General features: G+C 42.9%; 1 protein-coding gene across 1 annotated transcript in view; it reads left to right on the top strand.

The window, feature by feature from the left end:
- Positions 1-2,702: 2,702 nt before the first annotated feature.
- LOC144752101 (nicotinamide N-methyltransferase-like) overlaps positions 2,703-22,039 on the top strand; it is an 80,508-nt gene continuing 61,171 nt past the window's right edge. Inside the window, exon 1 of the mRNA XM_078640044.1 lies at positions 2,703-2,850. Within this exon, the coding sequence (XP_078496170.1) occupies positions 2,703-2,850 (148 nt within the window). The remainder of the gene's footprint in view (positions 2,851-22,039) is intronic.

Raw genomic sequence — 22,039 nt, 5'->3', positions numbered from 1 at the left:
GTCCTCTGAGTGAAAGATCTGCCTTTTTAGTGTGGTACCTGTAAGTCGAAATGTCAACCTGTAGAAACAAATAGGAAAATGACAACATATTTATGTGGATGTTCATATTAGTCCACTTTGAAATACATCAGCCGCTATACAATTTTAAAATAACGGTGCAACTCTCAAGGTGTGTAGAAAACTTGCAACACACTGTCGTGGTGTGACCATGTGTGAGTTGACAAAGTTAAAAATAAAACCTCCGGGTCTCAAAATACCCATGTGTAATAAGAATTGTGATAACCCCCCCCACTGGGGTCAATGGCTTTTAGCAACGATTCCTGGAATGTGTTGACACCGTGAGGTACAGTGTCCTAAGGCAGAATGAGCGGAAAAAACTGATGTTAAAACAACCAGTGAGGCATACCCAGCCAATTGATGCCCCCTCCAATAACACAGCTCACAGCTTCTGGCATTCAGGGGGCAGGGATCTCAGCCGCACTGGGAGATGTACTTCAGCTCCAACCCCTGTTTTGGATAGTGGTCGCCTTCTTGGAGTGTTAACCAGATCCCACAAACAGGGTCCAATAGTTACCATGGAGCCCAGTAAAGGTGACAGCCGCCATAGGATGTGCGAATGTCAGTAGCCTAAACTTTTGTCAGGGAATATTTCAGTGTTGTAAATACAATCATAATAAAAAACCAACGTAGTGCATCAACATATCCTGTACTGACATGATGGATAAAAACAGCCCAGGTGTGCCTAAAAGCTAAAATACATATTAATGGTCAATGATGCAGATGTGGGGCTAGGTGTCGGTCCCACTGTTGGTGATGGTGTCGGACCCACTACCAATGGTATTGTCCCAGTGAGGTGTAAGCTCATCCGAGATTTGCAAAAAAAAGAAAGGCAATAGACACTCAACCCTTTATATTCAGTCACCGCCCATCCCAGGGTATATAAGTGGGGGGCACCAGAGTAGGGGTTCTATCTAGTCAGCAGAATCCAAGGAATATTCTCAGTGAGTTCCTCTTTGTCAGAGGCCTGCCTCAGCACCCACCTCTAATCAGTATGGAATAGTGTGCCCTTGCTCATTTTGGGGTGTGCTACCAGAATGACCCAGCGTAGTGCACCTGGTCGGTGTTCCAGGAGTTCAAAATGTGTGGTCATCTTGGTGTGGGTTTTGTGGCACCTGATGTTACTCCTGTGCTCGGTGATACATGTCTTTATAGGCTTGTTAGGCATGCATATGTAGCGGAATCCACATGGACAGGTGATCATGTATATGCAATTTGATGTATTGCAGTTGGTGTGCTTCTTTAAATGCCACCTAAATTCAGCAGAAAATGATATTTCTTTGGTTGGTTTGGTGAGAGGGCAGACTGTGCAGGCACCACTTGGGTGGTGTCCCACAACTGGTGGAAGGTCCCAAAGGGGTCTCTGTGAGGTTATGTTTTGAACTCTTGGCGTGGTGTGTATCGTGTATCTTTGAGATTACTGTTGTTTTTTAATGCAAACGTCGGGGTATGCAGGTTGAGTGTGTGTTCAGGATACCCCAATGTTTCCTTATAATCCTTCTAATCCTATTGGAATCTGGGTTATACATGGTGACACACATGAGGCCCTCAGAAGGATCTTTTCACCATGTTTCAAGTAAAGACTCAATTGTTGTTTCGGGCACTTTTTAATGACAGTACAATGTTGCGTCTAGGATACTCCCTTTTGCATAGGTTATCTGCTAGGATGACTTAATTCCTATAAGGTTTTATTTTAGGTCCATACCCCCAGTATTTTACCAGAGATGCTTGCAGTATTAGTGGTTGGCCGTTGGTAGTGATGAATTGGGGTTGATTGAACTTGCGGAGTTTCAATGCATGGAATTCTGAGGAGTTAAATTAAAACTCAGTGAGATTCTGTGGAGATCTACAAATGGTGAAAATCATCATGTTGCTCTGCTTGCACTGATTTATAGCACTAGGAGCTTGTTCTGGGTTACAAAATCAGTGCAAGCGGCATCTCATGGCATGCCAGAGGGTGTTGCTTCTTTATTGTTACCAAGTAGATTTTCTAATTAAGTGGCAGTTTTCTCACCTTGAATTGCCACAACCGCCCATGAAAATCACTCTAGGAGGCACCACTTTTTGCAAAAAAGTTGCAACATGCAGCACAGGCCTCAAAAGAAATGATATAGTCTCCAACCAGTGTGAAGGTTGCCCTATCATAATAGTGGAAGTAGGACTTCCGAAACCCTTGTCAGGTAGTCCCGTTTCCAATAAGACTCATGTCCAACTGACATGATAATTAAGGCCTAAGTTTTGTGTAGTTTTGTGATATTGATAATTTCATTGAAAAATAAATAACACTAAAAACTAAAAGCTCAAAGTCAAGCTTGTTAAAGAATGAATAGCAAGTGCATATTTTAAAGGACTTTTCCAAAAAACCTATTCACTGTAGTGGCAGAAATTGCATTGCTGTATTTGTTTCATTTAAGGTGATGGAACATGTGGCTCACTTTATAGCATTGTTCTTCGCAAACAGTATTCTAAATATTTATATGCTTACTCAGCTGACACCAAAGGAAGAATAGAATTTGGAATGAGATTTGGAGAGCACACACATAAAAGTGACTTTTGTTCATCAATAATTTGCAATTTAAATTATTTAATATAAGAATAGGTGCACATACAGAAGAAGTAAAGTTTGACATTTTTCATCATTGAACATGGCATCCTTTTCTGATCTGCAAGAGCTCCATGATCGACACTTGGATGCGACTGCGCCGGTGACTGAATATATAGCAAAGCATTCTGCCTTCCTTGATGATGCGATTACTCGGATGTTACCTTCTTTCAACAAAATCTTCTCCTCAGGTCTGTTTTTAATAATAAATGTATTTTTATTTTATTTTGCTAGTGAAATCAAAAGCAGGGATAGACAATTGACATGAATGATCAAATGTTAATTTCTACGCTTAGGACAAAAACACATTGATAATGAAAAGTACATTGTAAAATATATAAATATTTACCACTCGTCCATAGTGTCGTTTACACTGTGTATTAAAAAGCAAGATGGACTAAAAATAATGTTACTTATTTTCCCTGATGTTGCACAAATATTGTATATTTTGGGGCACATGTATCAATATTGCCTTTTGCTATTTCTTCATTGTGAAAAATAAGGAATCGCAATTAAGTAATCGCAAAATGCAATGCATCAAGAAATCGCTAAAAAAATAGCAATTTCTTCAAATTCCTTAATTGCGATTCTCTAATTGAGAATCGCAATTAAGGAATACCCCCCCCCATTCATTCCTATGGGCCAAGAGGCCCATAGGAATGAATGGGAAGACATTCTCAATTTGCGATTCGCAATTAGAGAATCGTAAATTGAGAATGCAATTTCAAGGGTGCAGGGGTGTCCAAAGGACACCCTGTTGCACCCCTGAAATCTGCCTATAAGTACATCTTGCACACACACATACCCAAAGGGCATGTGTGTGTGTAAAATGGAACTTTGAAAAATGTACTTTAGTACATTTTTCTATGTTTTCGCAAATTACCATGAAGGTCAATGTCATGGTAATTTGCTCCCCTTATTAGCGAAATCGCTAGTTTTTTAAGTTTGATGCATTGCATTTAAGGAATCTCAATTTGAGATTCCTTAAATGCAATCGCAATTTAAGAAATCACAATTTTGCGATTTCTTAAATTGCGAAAAGTACAAAAATGATGATGCATCCCAAAAGTTCAAATTGCATTCGCAAACGGCCAATTTTTGCAATTCGCACCATTTGCGTATGCAATTTTCAATGATGCATGTGCCCCTTTGAGAATAGAGAATTGTAATAAAACATAGGAGGCTGTTTCTGCAGCTCAATATAAATAATACACCAGATACTGAGACGAGACAAATTGTATTACAGATCTGGTCCCCTTAAATATTAGTGACATTAAAATTCTGATGATTCATGAATGCAATAAACAAATATATTACCCTAGTTGTTTTAATGAATCTTTTTTATCTCACTATTTCATGATAAGACAGTTATACCTGAGCATATATGCACAGTGGGAGGTATTTTAACTTAGATTATGTAAACTAGACTCAATATCACATTGGACATAAAACCTAGACCCCCATAACCTTTAGCTTGCCCAGAACTAAAGGTTAGTACACGTTCAATGGCTGCATTCAAAGGTATATGTATCAGCTTGCTACATTTATGGAGGTGGCAGTGGTGTCCATTGTCACATATTTAACTTTTGTGTTATATTGGGTATAGTGTTATATTGGGCATTAAATCACTTCTAAGTTGAATGGAAGTTAAACGTGTTGAGCTTATGTAAGAAGTACCATCAAAATTCCACCCAAAATGAGTTAGAGATGACACCTTATAACATACATTGTGTTGCAACTAACATGCAGGGCTCCACAACGATGCCCTGTAGAAATAACCCTCATTAACATTTTAACTTTCAGTGCCCACCTCATGCACCAATAAAGCTACCTATGTCAAATAACTGAAAACAGGAAGCCCGTCCTATGAAGAAACGATACAGAAAAGGGGGTGGTGATGAACAGAGTGTCTGAATTAAGCAGACCGGTCCCCGGAAGCTTGTTTCCTTCCCAGTACAAGAATTGGCTTGGTAGTTTGGTTTGCCCTGTTCCCATCATGCACTGGGACAGGAACAGACTAATTTGCATATAGCCAAGTTCTGAGCTGGGATGGTGCAGTGAGCTAAAAAACGGTGATGGATCAAGCCCTGATCTTTGGACTGGGTAAGAGTGGTCTGCTTAATTCAGGCACTCTGTTCATCACCACCCCCTTTTCTGAATCATTTTGTCCACCATAAGCGTGGAAGGGTATACTCAGATGTGAGTCCCTTGCTCATTGCACCATCAGGATTCAAGCAAGCCGGGCCGAAGACGCCTGAAATGGCAGAAACCGGTCCCCGGAAGCTTGTTTCCTTCCCAGTACAAGAATTGGCTTGGTAGTTTGGTTTGCCCTGTTCCCATCATGCACTGGGACAGGAACAGACTAATTTGCATACAGCCAAGTTCTGAGCTGGGATGGTGCAGTGAGCTAAAAAACGGTGATGGATCAAGCCCTGATCTTTGGACTGGGTAAGAGTGGTCTGCTTAATTCAGGCACTCTGTTCATCACCACCCCCTTTTCTGAATCATTTTGTCCACCATAAGCGTGGAAGGGTATACTCAGATGTGAGTCCCTTGCTCATTGCACCATCAGGATTCAAACAAGCCGGGCCGAAGACGCCTGAAATGGCAGAAACCGGTCCCCGGAAGCTTGTTTCCTTCCCAGTACAAGAATTGGCTTGGTAGTTTGGTTTGCCCTGTTCCCATCATGCACTGGGACAGGAACAGACTAATTTGCATATAGCCAAGTTCTGAGCTGGGATGGTGCAGTGAGCTAAAAAACGGTGATGGATCAAGCCCTGATCTTTGGACTGGGTAAGAGTGGTCTGCTTAATTCAGGCACTCTGTTCATCACCACCCCCTTTTCTGAATCACTTTGTCCACCATAAGCGTGGAAGGGTATACTCAGATGTGAGTCCCTTGCTCATTGCACCATCAGGATTCAAGCAAGCCGGGCCGAAGACGCCTGAAATGGCAGAAACCGGTCCCCGGAAGCTTGTTTCCTTCCCAGTACAAGAATTGGCTTGGTAGTTTGGTTTGCCCTGTTCCCATCATGCACTGGGACAGGAACAGACTAATTTGCATATAGCCAAGTTCTGAGCTGGGATGGTGCAGTGAGCTAAAAAACGGTGATGGATCAAGCCCTGATCTTTGGACTGGGTAAGAGTGGTCTGCTTAATTCAGGCACTCTGTTCATCACCACCCCCTTTTCTGAATCATTTTGTCCACCATAAGCGTGGAAGGGTATACTCAGATGTGAGTCCCTTGCTCATTGCACCATCAGGATTCAAGCAAGCCGGGCCGAAGACGCCTGAAATGGCAGAAACCGGTCCCCGGAAGCTTGTTTCCTTCCCAGTACAAGAATTGGCTTGGTAGTTTGGTTTGCCCTGTTCCCATCATGCACTGGGACAGGAACAGACTAATTTGCATATAGCCAAGTTCTGAGCTGGGATGGTGCAGTGAGCTAAAAAACGGTGATGGATCAAGCCCTGATCTTTGGACTGGGTAAGAGTGGTCTGCTTAATTCAGGCACTCTGTTCATCACCACCCCCTTTTCTGAATCATTTTGTCCACCATAAGCGTGGAAGGGTATACTCAGATGTGAGTCCCTTGCTCATTGCACCATCAGGATTCAAACAAGCCGGGCCGAAGACGCCTGAAATGGCAGAAACCGGTCCCCGGAAGCTTGTTTCCTTCCCAGTACAAGAATTGGCTTGGTAGTTTGGTTTGCCCTGTTCCCATCATGCACTGGGACAGGAACAGACTAATTTGCATATAGCCAAGTTCTGAGCTGGGATGGTGCAGTGAGCTAAAAAACGGTGATGGATCAAGCCCTGATCTTTGGACTGGGTAAGAGTGGTCTGCTTAATTCAGGCACTCTGTTCATCACCACCCCCTTTTCTGAATCACTTTGTCCACCATAAGCGTGGAAGGGTATACTCAGATGTGAGTCCCTTGCTCATTGCACCATCAGGATTCAAGCAAGCCGGGCCGAAGACGCCTGAAATGGCAGAAACCGGTCCCCGGAAGCTTGTTTCCTTCCCAGTACAAGAATTGGCTTGGTAGTTTGGTTTGCCCTGTTCCCATCATGCACTGGGACAGGAACAGACTAATTTGCATATAGCCAAGTTCTGAGCTGGGATGGTGCAGTGAGCTAAAAAACGGTGATGGATCAAGCCCTGATCTTTGGACTGGGTAAGAGTGGTCTGCTTAATTCAGGCACTCTGTTCATCACCACCCCCTTTTCTGAATCATTTTGTCCACCATAAGCGTGGAAGGGTATACTCAGATGTGAGTCCCTTGCTCATTGCACCATCAGGATTCAAGCAAGCCGGGCCGAAGACGCCTGAAATGGCAGAAACCGGTCCCCGGAAGCTTGTTTCCTTCCCAGTACAAGAATTGGCTTGGTAGTTTGGTTTGCCCTGTTCCCATCATGCACTGGGACAGGAACAGACTAATTTGCATATAGCCAAGTTCTGAGCTGGGATGGTGCAGTGAGCTAAAAAACGGTGATGGATCAAGCCCTGATCTTTGGACTGGGTAAGAGTGGTCTGCTTAATTCAGGCACTCTGTTCATCACCACCCCCTTTTCTGAATCATTTTGTCCACCATAAGCGTGGAAGGGTATACTCAGATGTGAGTCCCTTGCTCATTGCACCATCAGGATTCAAGCAAGCCGGGCCGAAGACGCCTGAAATGGCAGAAACCGGTCCCCGGAAGCTTGTTTCCTTCCCAGTACAAGAATTGGCTTGGTAGTTTGGTTTGCCCTGTTCCCATCATGCACTGGGACAGGAACAGACTAATTTGCATATTGCCAAGTTCTGAGCTGGGATGGTGCAGTGAGCTAAAAAACGGTGATGGATCAAGCCCTGATCTTTGGACTGGGTAAGAGTGGTCTGCTTAATTCAGGCACTCTGTTCATCACCACCCCCTTTTCTGAATCATTTTGTCCACCATAAGCGTGGAAGGGTATACTCAGATGTGAGTCCCTTGCTCATTGCACCATCAGGATTCAAGCAAGCCGGGCCGAAGACGCCTGAAATGGCAGAAACCGGTCCCCGGAAGCTTGTTTCCTTCCCAGTACAAGAATTGGCTTGGTAGTTTGGTTTGCCCTGTTCCCATCATGCACTGGGACAGGAACAGACTAATTTGCATATAGCCAAGTTCTGAGCTGGGATGGTGCAGTGAGCTAAAAAACGGTGATGGATCAAGCCCTGATCTTTGGACTGGGTAAGAGTGGTCTGCTTAATTCAGGCACTCTGTTCATCACCACCCCCTTTTCTGAATCATTTTGTCCACCATAAGCGTGGAAGGGTATACTCCGATGTGAGTCCCTTGCTCATTGCACCATCAGGATTCAAGCAAGCCGGGCCGAAGACGCCTGAAATGGCAGAAACCGGTCCCCGGAAGCTTGTTTCCTTCCCAGTACAAGAATTGGCTTGGTAGTTTGGTTTGCCCTGTTCCCATCATGCACTGGGACAGGAACAGACTAATTTGCATATAGCCAAGTTCTGAGCTGGGATGATGCAGTGAGCTAAAAAACGGTGATGGATCAAGCCCTGATCTTTGGACTGGGTAAGAGTGGTCTGCTTAATTCAGGCACTCTGTTCATCACCACCCCCTTTTCTGAATCATTTTGTCCACCATAAGCGTGGAAGGGTATACTCAGATGTGAGTCCCTTGCTCATTGCACCATCAGGATTCAAGCAAGCCGGGCCGAAGACGCCTGAAATGGCAGAAACCGGTCCCCGGAAGCTTGTTTCCTTCCCAGTACAAGAATTGGCTTGGTAGTTTGGTTTGCCCTGTTCCCATCATGCACTGGGACAGGAACAGACTAATTTGCATATAGCCAAGTTCTGAGCTGGGATGGTGCAGTGAGCTAAAAAACGGTGATGGATCAAGCCCTGATCTTTGGACTGGGTAAGAGTGGTCTGCTTAATTCAGGCACTCTGTTCATCACCACCCCCTTTTCTGAATCATTTTGTCCACCATAAGCGTGGAAGGGTATACTCAGATGTGAGTCCCTTGCTCATTGCACCATCAGGATTCAAGCAAGCCGGGCCGAAGACGCCTGAAATGGCAGAAACCGGTCCCCGGAAGCTTGTTTCCTTCCCAGTACAAGAATTGGCTTGGTAGTTTGGTTTGCCCTGTTCCCATCATGCACTGGGACAGGAACAGACTAATTTGCATATAGCCAAGTTCTGAGCTGGGATGGTGCAGTGAGCTAAAAAACGGTGATGGATCAAGCCCTGATCTTTGGACTGGGTAAGAGTGGTCTGCTTAATTCAGGCACTCTGTTCATCACCACCCCCTTTTCTGAATCATTTTGTCCACCATAAGCGTGGAAGGGTATACTCCGATGTGAGTCCCTTGCTCATTGCACCATCAGGATTCAAGCAAGCCGGGCCGAAGACGCCTGAAATGGCAGAAACCGGTCCCCGGAAGCTTGTTTCCTTCCCAGTACAAGAATTGGCTTGGTAGTTTGGTTTGCCCTGTTCCCATCATGCACTGGGACAGGAACAGACTAATTTGCATATAGCCAAGTTCTGAGCTGGGATGATGCAGTGAGCTAAAAAACGGTGATGGATCAAGCCCTGATCTTTGGACTGGGTAAGAGTGGTCTGCTTAATTCAGGCACTCTGTTCATCACCACCCCCTTTTCTGAATCATTTTGTCCACCATAAGCGTGGAAGGGTATACTCAGATGTGAGTCCCTTGCTCATTGCACCATCAGGATTCAAGCAAGCCGGGCCGAAGACGCCTGAAATGGCAGAAACCGGTCCCCGGAAGCTTGTTTCCTTCCCAGTACAAGAATTGGCTTGGTAGTTTGGTTTGCCCTGTTCCCATCATGCACTGGGACAGGAACAGACTAATTTGCATATAGCCAAGTTCTGAGCTGGGATGGTGCAGTGAGCTAAAAAACGGTGATGGATCAAGCCCTGATCTTTGGACTGGGTAAGAGTGGTCTGCTTAATTCAGGCACTCTGTTCATCACCACCCCCTTTTCTGAATCATTTTGTCCACCATAAGCGTGGAAGGGTATACTCAGATGTGAGTCCCTTGCTCATTGCACCATCAGGATTCAAGCAAGCCGGGCCGAAGACGCCTGAAATGGCAGAAACCGGTCCCCGGAAGCTTGTTTCCTTCCCAGTACAAGAATTGGCTTGGTAGTTTGGTTTGCCCTGTTCCCATCATGCACTGGGACAGGAACAGACTAATTTGCATATAGCCAAGTTCTGAGCTGGGATGGTGCAGTGAGCTAAAAAACGGTGATGGATCAAGCCCTGATCTTTGGACTGGGTAAGAGTGGTCTGCTTAATTCAGGCACTCTGTTCATCACCACCCCCTTTTCTGAATCATTTTGTCCACCATAAGCGTGGAAGGGTATACTCAGATGTGAGTCCCTTGCTCATTGCACCATCAGGATTCAAGCAAGCCGGGCCGAAGACGCCTGAAATGGCAGAAACCGGTCCCCGGAAGCTTGTTTCCTTCCCAGTACAAGAATTGGCTTGGTAGTTTGGTTTGCCCTGTTCCCATCATGCACTGGGACAGGAACAGACTAATTTGCATATAGCCAAGTTCTGAGCTGGGATGGTGCAGTGAGCTAAAAAACGGTGATGGATCAAGCCCTGATCTTTGGACTGGGTAAGAGTGGTCTGCTTAATTCAGGCACTCTGTTCATCACCACCCCCTTTTCTGAATCATTTTGTCCACCATAAGCGTGGAAGGGTATACTCAGATGTGAGTCCCTTGCTCATTGCACCATCAGGATTCAAGCAAGCCGGGCCGAAGACGCCTGAAATGGCAGAAACCGGTCCCCGGAAGCTTGTTTCCTTCCCAGTACAAGAATTGGCTTGGTAGTTTGGTTTGCCCTTTTCCCATCATGCACTGGGACAGGAACAGACTAATTTGCATATAGCCAAGTTCTGAGCTGGGATGGTGCAGTGAGCTAAAAAACGGTGATGGATCAAGCCCTGATCTTTGGACTGGGTAAGAGTGGTCTGCTTAATTCAGGCACTCTGTTCATCACCACCCCCTTTTCTGAATCATTTTGTCCACCATAAGCGTGGAAGGGTATACTCAGATGTGAGTCCCTTGCTCATTGCACCATCAGGATTCAAGCAAGCCGGGCCGAAGACGCCTGAAATGGCAGAAACCGGTCCCCGGAAGCTTGTTTCCTTCCCAGTACAAGAATTGGCTTGGTAGTTTGGTTTGCCCTGTTCCCATCATGCACTGGGACAGGAACAGACTAATTTGCATATAGCCAAGTTCTGAGCTGGGATGGTGCAGTGAGCTAAAAAACGGTGATGGATCAAGCCCTGATCTTTGGACTGGGTAAGAGTGGTCTGCTTAATTCAGGCACTCTGTTCATCACCACCCCCTTTTCTGAATCGTCCTATGAAGAAAGTCAGGCTTAGCAACCTTCAAGCAGGAGGGCCAGGCAATCATTGTTTAAGCATTGTCCCGCCCTTTGACTTCTATTTTCCGAGGCGGTCAGGAGATATAACAGCAGAGCCAAACCAGACGGCACCTCTGATCCAGATCCGTTGCAATGGGAACCCTCCGCCTGAATCGAGCATGGCAGATCCACACAAATGTAAAGAGAACTTGCACACATGAATTGCACAGTGATGTCATCAGCATGCATGATGGGGAATCACATATAGCATACTACGTTTGTTGTTAGAGAGCATTGCATGTTATCAACACCAACAGGGGGACCACACTGATAGTTATCTTCCTGTCCCCGATAAAACCATTGCACATATACCTTATTCCGGAGACCAACAAGGCCCACATGGGCATAGAAACTGGCCTGCTGAGGACCAATTGACAAAGACCTAGCCTTGCCAAATGCAGACATTACATCGATTGGACAGAGAGGGTTAAAGTGGCATCAATTGATGCCATTGGTTAAATCCTTTTTGAATCTCACTGACCTCATGATTGTGCACTGTGGTTGCAATGAACTAGGCACTTTGACTGGGGTTGGTCTGGAAATGCTTATGAAGGAAACCTTACGAGAATTGATGTCACTTTCCCCCCAAACTGCCTTTGTCTATTCTAACATATGCCAAAGGCAGATATGGAACTGGTCCAATCAATTTTGTCCACAGATTGGGAAAGCTAGGAAACATGTCAATAATTATGTTTCTGCTTTTCTCCGAGATTATAGGATGGGGTCCATTTACCACAACTATCTAAGTTTCAATATGCAAGGCATCTATAGGAGAGATGGTGTACATTTTAAAGATGAAGGTAACAGAGTCTTCCTTATCAACTTTAGACTCTGCATAGGTACTTACTTGTAGGTACCAAAATCTCTCAATAAACACAACTGCTTTTTTTAGAGCCACCCAAGATCTAAACACATTAGCTTGATGTATCTGAAAAATATTACTTTTTATTGCTGGCATCCAATATGTTAGGAGTCATGCACCCAACAGGGCCACACTGAGTGCCGTGCTGAATAGTTGACTCCTAATATTACCGTAAAAAAAATAGCACCTATCACTAATTTATATTCTCCCCGGGGAACCCATCCCACGGGCCCCATATACAACATCGGGGACTGTGGGGGTTGCCCCAATGCCCCCATGGTCCCATCGGCTCCCAGCGTCCTTCGGAAGCCAGCACTGCTTTTCCACATGGAGAGCTGCTAACATGCAGCTCCCCGTGTGGAAAAGCAATATGGTTTGGCAGTCCCTAGGTCCCACAACTGCTCCAGGAGGGGGCCCACGCGGAGCCCTCCCACAATATACAAAGCCCTGGGGGTGGTCGTTCCCAGGGCTTGGGGGAACTTTAAGACTCCCCAGCACTTTATAGAAAGCCCCAGGGGGTAGCGGTCCCAGGAGTGGGGGGCTGTTCAGCCCCCACAGCCATGCATTTTGCTGGGGGGTGCCTTTGATCCCCCCCAACCATTTATTGTGTAGCCCATTGGGGGTGGCAGTCCCCAGGATTGGGAGCCCCTCTGGGCCCCCCATAAATTGTAATACTGGGGTTAACTAATAAGCCTGTGCTTTGTTTTAATATTATTTTTAACGGCAGGATCCACGCACCCTCGTGAATTTTGCTGTTTTTTGGGAGAAAATACAATTTGGGGGATCCTGGGGGTCCTAGTTGGACCCCCTAAGCAGGTCTAGAGGGTCAGTGTATTTCTCCCCTGCCCCTTTATAGGATTTACACACGTATTCCACTGACTTCTTCAGCCTCGCTTCTACCGAGGCACAAAATGGCTGGATTGGAATGTTGACAGTTCGTGATCGTAAGGGTGCGCTTAGGGTGCGCTCAGGGTGCGCAGATCCTTCGCGGGCATAGATATATATGTGATTTTACTTTTGATTTTCTCAGCAACTGAACGGATTTACACCACTTAAGCAAAAGGCACGACTCTGAACCAAGACCTCCCTCTTTGCCAAATTTAGTGTAAATCCGTTCAGCATTTCGGGCTGTAGCTGTGATTAAAGGTTCTTATGGGAAGTTGCATGGGAAAAACGCGTTTTGGGACCCCACTTTTTTCTCGGCCCCCCCCTTAATTCCTCAAAAAAAGAGCAATGGGCCATATTATCAACAAAAGGCGATACATTATCGCCACTTTTATCAGCAGGAAACTGCAGATAAAGCGGCGATAATGGGCTTGATATTATGCCCTTGTGAATAACCATAGCAGCCAAGGTTAACATCAGAACCTGGGCTGCTATGGGAATTTACAAGGGCCTATGGTTTTTTGTTAATGTTGGGAGGGTGGGCTTGATAATACGTCCTTGTAAATTCCCATAGAAGGCTTTGTTCTGGTGTTAACATGGGCTTCTATGGGAAATAGGAAGGCTGTGTTATCAAGCTCATTATCGTCGTTGTATCGGCAGTTTCCTGCCAATAAAATGGGGATCATTTTAACACCGGTCCTTGATGATATGCACCTAAGTTTATTGGTCAAAAAAAGAGCAATGGGCCATATTGTCAACAAAAGGTGATACATTATCGTCGCTTTTATCGGCAGGAAACTGCCGATAAAGCGGTGATAATGGGCTTGATAATATGCCCTTTTGAATAACCATAGGAGCACACAGAACCTGGGCTGCTATGGGAAGTTACAAGGGCCTATTATCAAGCACATAATCGCTGCTTTATCAGCAGTTTCCTGTCGATAAAAGCGGCGATATGGTGTCGCCTTTTGTTGATAATATGCTCCTTCATTTCTATGATAGTATGTAAAGCTTTCCTTTTGTTGGTGTTGCAGTTGTACTCACTTCACATGCTCAGCTTCGTTTCGAAGCTCACGTTTTCTTTTTCTTCAAGTTCAACAAGCAAACCTTTCTTTATATCAGTTAGTAAATATGTCGCTTTCTTTTCCCGGTTTGTGTGTGTCATCCGCTGCTGTACTTTTGTACAGTATTAATAGTCAAATTTTTTATATATTTATTTGAAAGGTAGTGCTGAGGCGCCAAACGTTGATTACGTACTCCGTCCACCGCCATTTTAGTAGTTTCGCACCGTTGTCTTTATTATATCTGTTAATTAGAACTCAGTAGTTTTCAATCCTAGTCTTGAATATTTTACCATAGTATTTCAACATTATTTTTATTGTGGACCGCCATACCCCTCCCTCACAAAATAAAAGAAGTATGGAGTTTTTTTTATCAACTTTTATTAAACATAAAATATAAACGAAACTCAATTATGACTATATTAGAACTGGCAAATTAACTTAAACAATGTTATAAACAAATTGTGAAATGGATTCCAAAAGGTGTTCGATTGGTAATCTGCAAAAGAAAAAAGAAAAAAGAAAATTAGAGTTTAGAATTATGTAGATGTGAGTAAATGAGCTGAAGCATTCCAAGTTGTGGTAACTCTACGGTTTTACGTGTGCGGTGTGACTCGTACAATCCAGTTCTGTTATAGTGCCATGTTCAAGTGGTGTTTATATGGAAGTGCCTATTGTGTTACTGACGGCCGTTATGGTGACTTATTTCTAATGCATTCCTATGAAGGCTTTGTAGATCTAGGCCTCTGTGCTTTCCATTGTATAAACCTTGCGTGTAAACATTTCAGGCAGTTGGTGTCACAACTTTTTCTGAACAATTCTTCTACGCGACGAAGACAGCAGTGTCTAAGTTTAAGAGAGAAAGAGAAATGATGTCACAGAGAGTGAGAGAGAGAGAAAGAGAAAGAAAACAACATTAAAACTGTGTAGCAGAGTCTGGAGTTGAGATTTTGTCTTGAAAAGTCAGACTTACATTTACTAGCTTCTTGCATCACTTTACCCATGTTAAAAGTGACTCAAAAGTGGCGTAATAAGGTTGTGGATCTGTTTTTCAGACTGTTGTAACCTATCTGTTGTCACTGCTCGGAGGGAATTATAGATTTTAAAGAGAATCGGCTGTACACTATGCACTCTGGGCCATAAAATCAAGTCTGGGTGACAAAATGATTGCCACTTTATCGGCAGGAAAGTGTCGCTAAAGTGGCGATAATGGGTTTTATAATATGCTCTATGGAATTCCAATTGAAGCTCATGTCAGATGTCCTTCACATCTAACATGAGCTTCGATTGGAATTCCATGGAGCATATTATCAAACCTATTATGGCCACTTTAGCTGCAGTTTGCTGCCGATAAAGTGGCGATAATTTTGTCGCCAAGTGTTGATAATATGGTCCTCTCTCATTTCACAAATCAAGCTAACACTACAGTTTTACGAGTTGCGCTTAAACACATTAGGAAGGGGAGTTCACAACTTCACTTCAACAATTCTTCTACACGTCCAAGCAGACAGCAGTGTCTAAGTTTAAGAGAGAAAGAGAAATGATATCACAGAGAGTGAGACAGAGAGAAAACAACATGAAAACTGTGTCGCAGAGTCTGGAGTTGAGATTTTTTATGAACCAGACGTAGATTTCCTAGCTCCTTGCATCACTTTACCCATGTTAAAACTGACTCAAAAGTGGCGTAATAAGGTTGTGGATCTGTTTGTCAGAGTGTTGTAAGGTATCTGTTGTCACTGCTCGGAGGTAATTATAGATTTTACATAGAAGCTGCTGTACACTACGCACTCTGGGCCATAACATCAAGCCTGGGCGACACGATTATCGCCACTCTATCGGCTGGAAAGTGTCGCTAAAGTGGCGATAATGGGTTTGATAATATTCTCTATATAATTCCAATCGAAGCTCATGTTAGATGTCCTTCACATCTAACATGAGCTTCGATTGGAATTCCATGGAGCATATTATCAAACCTATTATGGACACTTTAGTGGCAGTTTGCTGCCGATAAAGTGGCGATAATTTTGTTGCCAAGGCTTGATAATATGGCCCTCTCTCCTTTTATAAACAAAAGTTACACTACAGTTTTACGAGTGCAGTGTACCTGGTACATTTTACTTGTTGTAGTGCCGCATTCAAGTGGTGTCTATATGGAAGTGCCTACTGCGTTACTAATGCATGTTATGCCGAATTATTTCTAATGCATTCCTATGAAGGATTTGTAGATCTAGGCCTCCGTGCTTACCGTTGCATAAACCTTGTGGCCAAACACTGCAGACAGTTGGATTGACAACTTCATTTTAACAATTCTTCTACACGTCCAAGCAGACAGCAGTGTCTAAGTTTAAGAGAGAAAGAGAAATGATGTCACAGAGTGAGAGAGAGAGAAAGAGAGAGAAAACAACATTAAAACTGTGTCGCAGTCTGGAGTTGAGATTTTGTCTTGAAAAGTCAGACGTACATTTACTAGCTCCTTGCATCACTTTACCCATGTTAAAAGTGACTCAAAAGTGGTGTAATAAGGTTGTGGATCTGTTTGTCAGACTGTTGGAACCTATCTGTTGTCACTGCTCGGAGGTAATTATAGATTTTACAGAGAAGCTGCTGTACACTACGCACTCTGGGCCATAATATCAAGCCTGGGCGACAAAATTATTGCCACTTTATTGGCAGGAAAGTGTCGCAAAAGTGACGATAATGGGTTTGATAATATGCTCTATGGAATTCCAATCGAAGCTCATGTCTGATGTCCTTCACATCTAACATGAGCTTCGATTGGAATTCAATAGGGCATATTATCAAACCTATTATGGCCACTTTAGTGGCAGTTTGCTGCCGATAAAGTGGCGATAATTTTGTCGCCCAGGGTTGATTATATGGCCCTCTCTCGTTTCACAAATAAAGCTAACTCTACAGTTTTACGAGTGCAGTGTACCTGGTATATTTTAGTTGTTATAGTGCCGCGTTCAAGTGGTGTCTATATGGAAGTGCCTACTGCGTTACTGAAGCCCGTTATGGTGACTTATTTCTAATGCATTGCTATGAAGGCTTTGTAGATCTAGGCTGCTGTGCTTACCTTGTATAAAGAGTTCGGCCACCAGAGTTCACCATTCAACTTGAAGTCTGCTTCTATACATCAAAGTGTATTCAATAAGTTGCAGAGAATTCCATTGCGGTTGCTCGATAGGCCTTGGTTGCTTCTGAACGAGGCTTGGTGAAAGAAACAAAAGAACATTTTGATTAGTCATCATAAACTGAGTTGCGTAACTACTATCAAAAGTGAATTTTAATGTGGGTTCTTAATATTCCGTAGTTAAGACTGTTGCAGCTCCAGCAAACAAAGGAAGATCAATAAGTTAATAGAGGCCGGGGACGGCCTCGTGACGCAGAAAGAAAATACTACCATGGATGCACAATTATTAATAATAGAGGCCTAAGGACGTGGCGTAGTACAGAAATACGACACAGAAATGTATGCACGCACAATTTTTAAGATTAGAGGTGTATAGGACCTCGTGACTTATAAAGAAATATTTCAATTATGTAAGTACAATTTAAAACCATTGAGGGGTAGGAAAGCCATATGAAGGAGAAAAAAATAGCATTATGCACATACAATTTACAGTGGAGGCTGATGTTGTGACGTCTTCTCTTACCTTTGCTTCTGTCGTCTTTTGTCTGTCTTGAAAGTCTGTGGTTTCACTGAGTCTGGTAGTCTGTCTGTCACCGGAGCACAGGCAGGCAAAAGAGAGCGTGCTCACTTCAATGCCCGCATTATTTGGGAACCGCGGGGGCTGACCAAACCAAGCCCAGGGCCGTCATTGGTAGCGTTTTTCACTGTCTGGGGGACATGCCATTTGGTAATGTATTGGTTTCCAGGCTAAATGATAGCAAGCATGCTAGGTGGTGGCATGTGGGTACTGTGGGCGGGCGTGCACCGCGCATGTGCAAGTATGAGTGTGTGCACTAACAATTAACAACAGAGAGTGATGGAGGCGGTGTTATAATGTACGCAGAGGCAGGCCCAGAATCGGATATGCAATGAGTCTGCACTTTTAATCATTCTCCTTAGCAAGCCCTGAGCTCTGATTTGTCAGTGAGAGGGTGATCGCACCATAGTTTGTACTGCTTATCATACCCGCGCATACGGTACGAATATGCTTTGACATTACGCGTTGCATTAAAGCTTCAGTGTGACGTCATGTTCAGCGTTCTGTACGCGAAAGGTGGCAATTTTTCTACTTGGTTTAAAACATGTATGTATTTAATGTACATACTAAGGGCAGACATTTGGGATAACTATGATTTTTTTTTAATATTCATATATTACTTTTAAAAAGAATTACACAAATCGCGTTAGAACATCATGAGTACTGCTATTGAAAGAGCTGCGCAAGCGCATCATAAGCGTACGCAAAGCCATGTGACTTTAAAAGTAGAGATTTGATTGGTTCGTAACTTTTCCTACTGCGATTTTTGAAAAGTTCCGTCCCATTATATTTATTCGACTTTGACTTTCTAAGAAGAAGCATTTTTTCTGAGAATCTTCTCAAATAGAGCAATGGACTGATCTTCAAGCAGTTCTTCAGAGGGAGATTTCATTCCTGAACAACGTCCAAAGAAGAGGAAAGAAGCTCTAATTTGGAATTTTTTCACTTTTCCAGAAGGTCGAAAAAAGGTTAATGCTCCAATAGTAACCTGTAAAATTTTTAAACCTGTAAAATTTGTTGAGAAAACACAAAAAAAGACAAAACAAAAAAAAACTGTTCTTTTTAGAACTACCTTTACTGGTCAAAGAAAGAACTATATTTCTATGTTAGTGCGTACAAGTTTGTCAGAATGAATGTGTAGTTCATAAATGAATGAATGAATATATCACTAGTGTATGGAGAATGTGAACGTGCTGAACTATAAGGAAGTGCTACAGCATAAATCTATAGGGGTTTACCTATAGTATACTGTAGTATGTCCGATGCACTTGAATGGAACATATGTACACAAATATGTTACAAGTCTTTGCTTCAATTTGCGCTGCTGGTGAAACTGCCTGGGTGAATTTGTATGTGTAAGGGGCGGATTTACAATCCCCGTGTGCCTCTTTTGCACAGCTGTTGCGTCACTTATGTGACACATCGGTGGTGCAAAAGATGTACCATGATGTGTGCTATTAACAAGGTGACGCATATGGAGGGTGCATTACATTGTAAAGCCCTGCACCAGAAGAGGCTTTCCTGTGCAGAAGGGGGTGCAGCAATGCCTCCTAAAAGTGACTGAGTGAAATGTATAACATTTCATTCAGTCACTTTGGAAAACCTTGCACATGCTTGAAGCAGGTGTAAGGATTTATACAGCATTGTGAGCATAGGTCCCCAAGAGAATTGCTGGAGCTGTGTTATAATTAATCAAAAATTACTTTGCAATTTAGTTGTGTTATTATTTTGTAATAAGAATATGAAAAACAATCTAAAAAATAAAATACATATAAATATTTATATTAAAAATATAAGAAATTAGTATAAACAGAAAGACATAATAATTAATACATTTATAAATTATCATTTACAAAACCTTGAAATGCACTGAAAAAACCTTAGGTTTCACACTCGTTAGAGTTAGAAATTAGCATTTAAAAAACCTTGCAAATTCATTGTAAAAACCATAGGGTTCACGCACACACGTTATTGTTAGGAATTAGAATTTAAAAAAACATGCAAATTCATTGAAAAAAACATAGGTTTCACACGTTATAGTTAGCTGAACATTTCTGCCATACAAAACCTTTTAAATTCCTCCGTTATAGTTAGCTCAGCTAACTATAACTTGCATGCCCGCAATGCACTGCTGATGATGTCACATTTAACATCACTCATGACATGGTCAGTGACATCAATCATGACATCACTGATGACATCTCAAATGGAGGAATTTCAAAGGTTTTGTATGAGAGAAATGTTCAGCTAACTATAACGTGTGAAACCTATGGTTTTTTCAATGAATTTGCATGGTTTTTTAGATGCTAATTCCTAACTATAACGTGTGTGAAACCTATGGTTTTTTCAACTGATAAACTAGCAGAAGGGCTCATAAACAAAAAATAATATATTTTCTTAAATGTAAAATCACAGAGAATACCAGTGATATATACACTACCAAAAGTTCACAAAAACCTGACAAGTCCACCAAGGCGCCATATAGTTTCAGGTTGTGGGTCCATTTTGGAACACTTAGGCCAACATGTAGATTTCTATATAAAGGACTTTGTACCCAAAACTGCATGCTATGTGAGAGATAGCATGGCAATGATAAACTTAGTGGAACACCACCCGATCAACCCCACGTCGGACTTGTTGTGTACAATGGATGTTGAATCCCTGTACACCAACATTCCCCAGACCCTGGCCATGACGGTCATCCAGAAAGTCCTCGATTCCAGGCCTCTCCCACATGCTGTCACAACATTGTTTATACTGCAACTTCTGGAACTTTGCCTCACTAGGAATTTCTTTTACTTTTGATAACGAGTTCTATCAGCAAGTGAAGGAAACGTCAATGGGGGTTGTTTTTGCCCCCAATCTAGCGATATTGTTCATGGATCATCTTGATATGACAGCAATTCTGTCACCCTCCACCCCCCTCTTTTTCTGGTGTCACATTTTGGCACAGATAAATAGATTACATGTTTTCAAATCTGGCTAAACAATAATTGCCTCGGTCTGACATTCACCCTTACCCTTGACCACTCAGCAATTGCATTTCTGGATCTTACCATCTATCACTCTAATGGGGAACTACTGACAAAGCTCTATAGAGAAACCACAGAGCGTGCCACACTTCTATGCTATAAAAGTAACCACCCCAGAGCACTATGAGACTCTCCTCCAAATTCCCAATTCTTATGCATTAGATGCAATTGCTATGCAAAGGAAGACTATTTTCATGAGGCTGCTACATTATCCACCAAGTTGAAAGAACATGAGTTCCAAAGAGATTGGTACGCATTGCACAGAGTTGGGCATGGTACTGCCCTAGAGAAGTCTTGTTGTCACCTAAAGAGAAAGCCAGTACAAATAGAAGAGTTTGTGTCACAACATTTTTTCCTGTATCCAACCCCGTCCGCAAATCCATCCTCAAACACTGGTCTGTACTAAATGCAGGCAACTTAAATATAGAGCGCCTACAATGTAATTTACCTCATTCAATGTCCCTGTCAGAAGGTCTACAATGAACAGACTACAGAGAAAATAAAGACTGGGATTGGACAACACTGCAGTAGGGTGCGATATAAAACACCAAATGCACCTCTAGTTGAACACTTCAGTCTTGTAGGACACAATGAGGACAAAATCAAATGGACAGTCCTAAATGATTTGAAACTGCCCCCGAGAGGAGCAGCTATGGCTCAACTGCTAAACGAGGAAGAATTGAAAATATTTATCTGTATGGACAGCATTAGAAATGGATTAAACAGAAATGAAGATTGGACCTCCTTACTCTAACTTACAATTATGCACGCTTATGGATGCTAGTGCACAACCATAAAACTGAGTTCAATAGTCAGTCCATAACAAGTAATTTGGAATACCCTAAATGTGTTTGCTTTTCTTTGAAATATACCTGACTATTCCTCTTTTAAAAAAAGCAAATCATGTATAGGACTTTCCCTTTCTTAAATGTTTTTTTTTAAATGTTAAGTTTATCATTGTTCCTTAAAATAGGGTTCTCACCCAGTATTCACCCTCTTCATACTGGCAATTCACTGTCAAACATACTGTAATTAGTCTTTCCTTTATGTCTTCCAAACCCCTCACCCAATATGGCCGCCATCAACTTAGCCTGGTTCACGTGTGTTGCATGCCTTTTAAAAGATGAGTCGCCACAATCACCGTGCATCGCAGTTGTGATCCTATCATCTACAGCCCTCATGTTTCTCAACACCCAGCACCGGTAAGAGATTATGCTTCCCCGTACTTAATTTCTATTTAGACGCCACCGGTATGCTTTTAAGGTTTTTTCTAGATTCCTTCCCAGGACTCTATTGATGTTCTGTTAACTCCACCTCCTCGAGGTATCTAATTTGACCTCACCTCATTCCAACTTATTGGCAACAAGCTCTACGGTAAAGGCTCGCCCCTATT

The sequence above is a fragment of the Lissotriton helveticus genome, chromosome 4_2, assembly GCF_964261635.1.
Source record: "Lissotriton helveticus chromosome 4_2, aLisHel1.1, whole genome shotgun sequence".
Classification (NCBI taxonomy): domain Eukaryota; kingdom Metazoa; phylum Chordata; class Amphibia; order Caudata; family Salamandridae; genus Lissotriton; species Lissotriton helveticus.
Note: the sequence above shows the minus strand (reverse complement) of the source record. Positions and strands in the feature narration are given on the sequence as shown.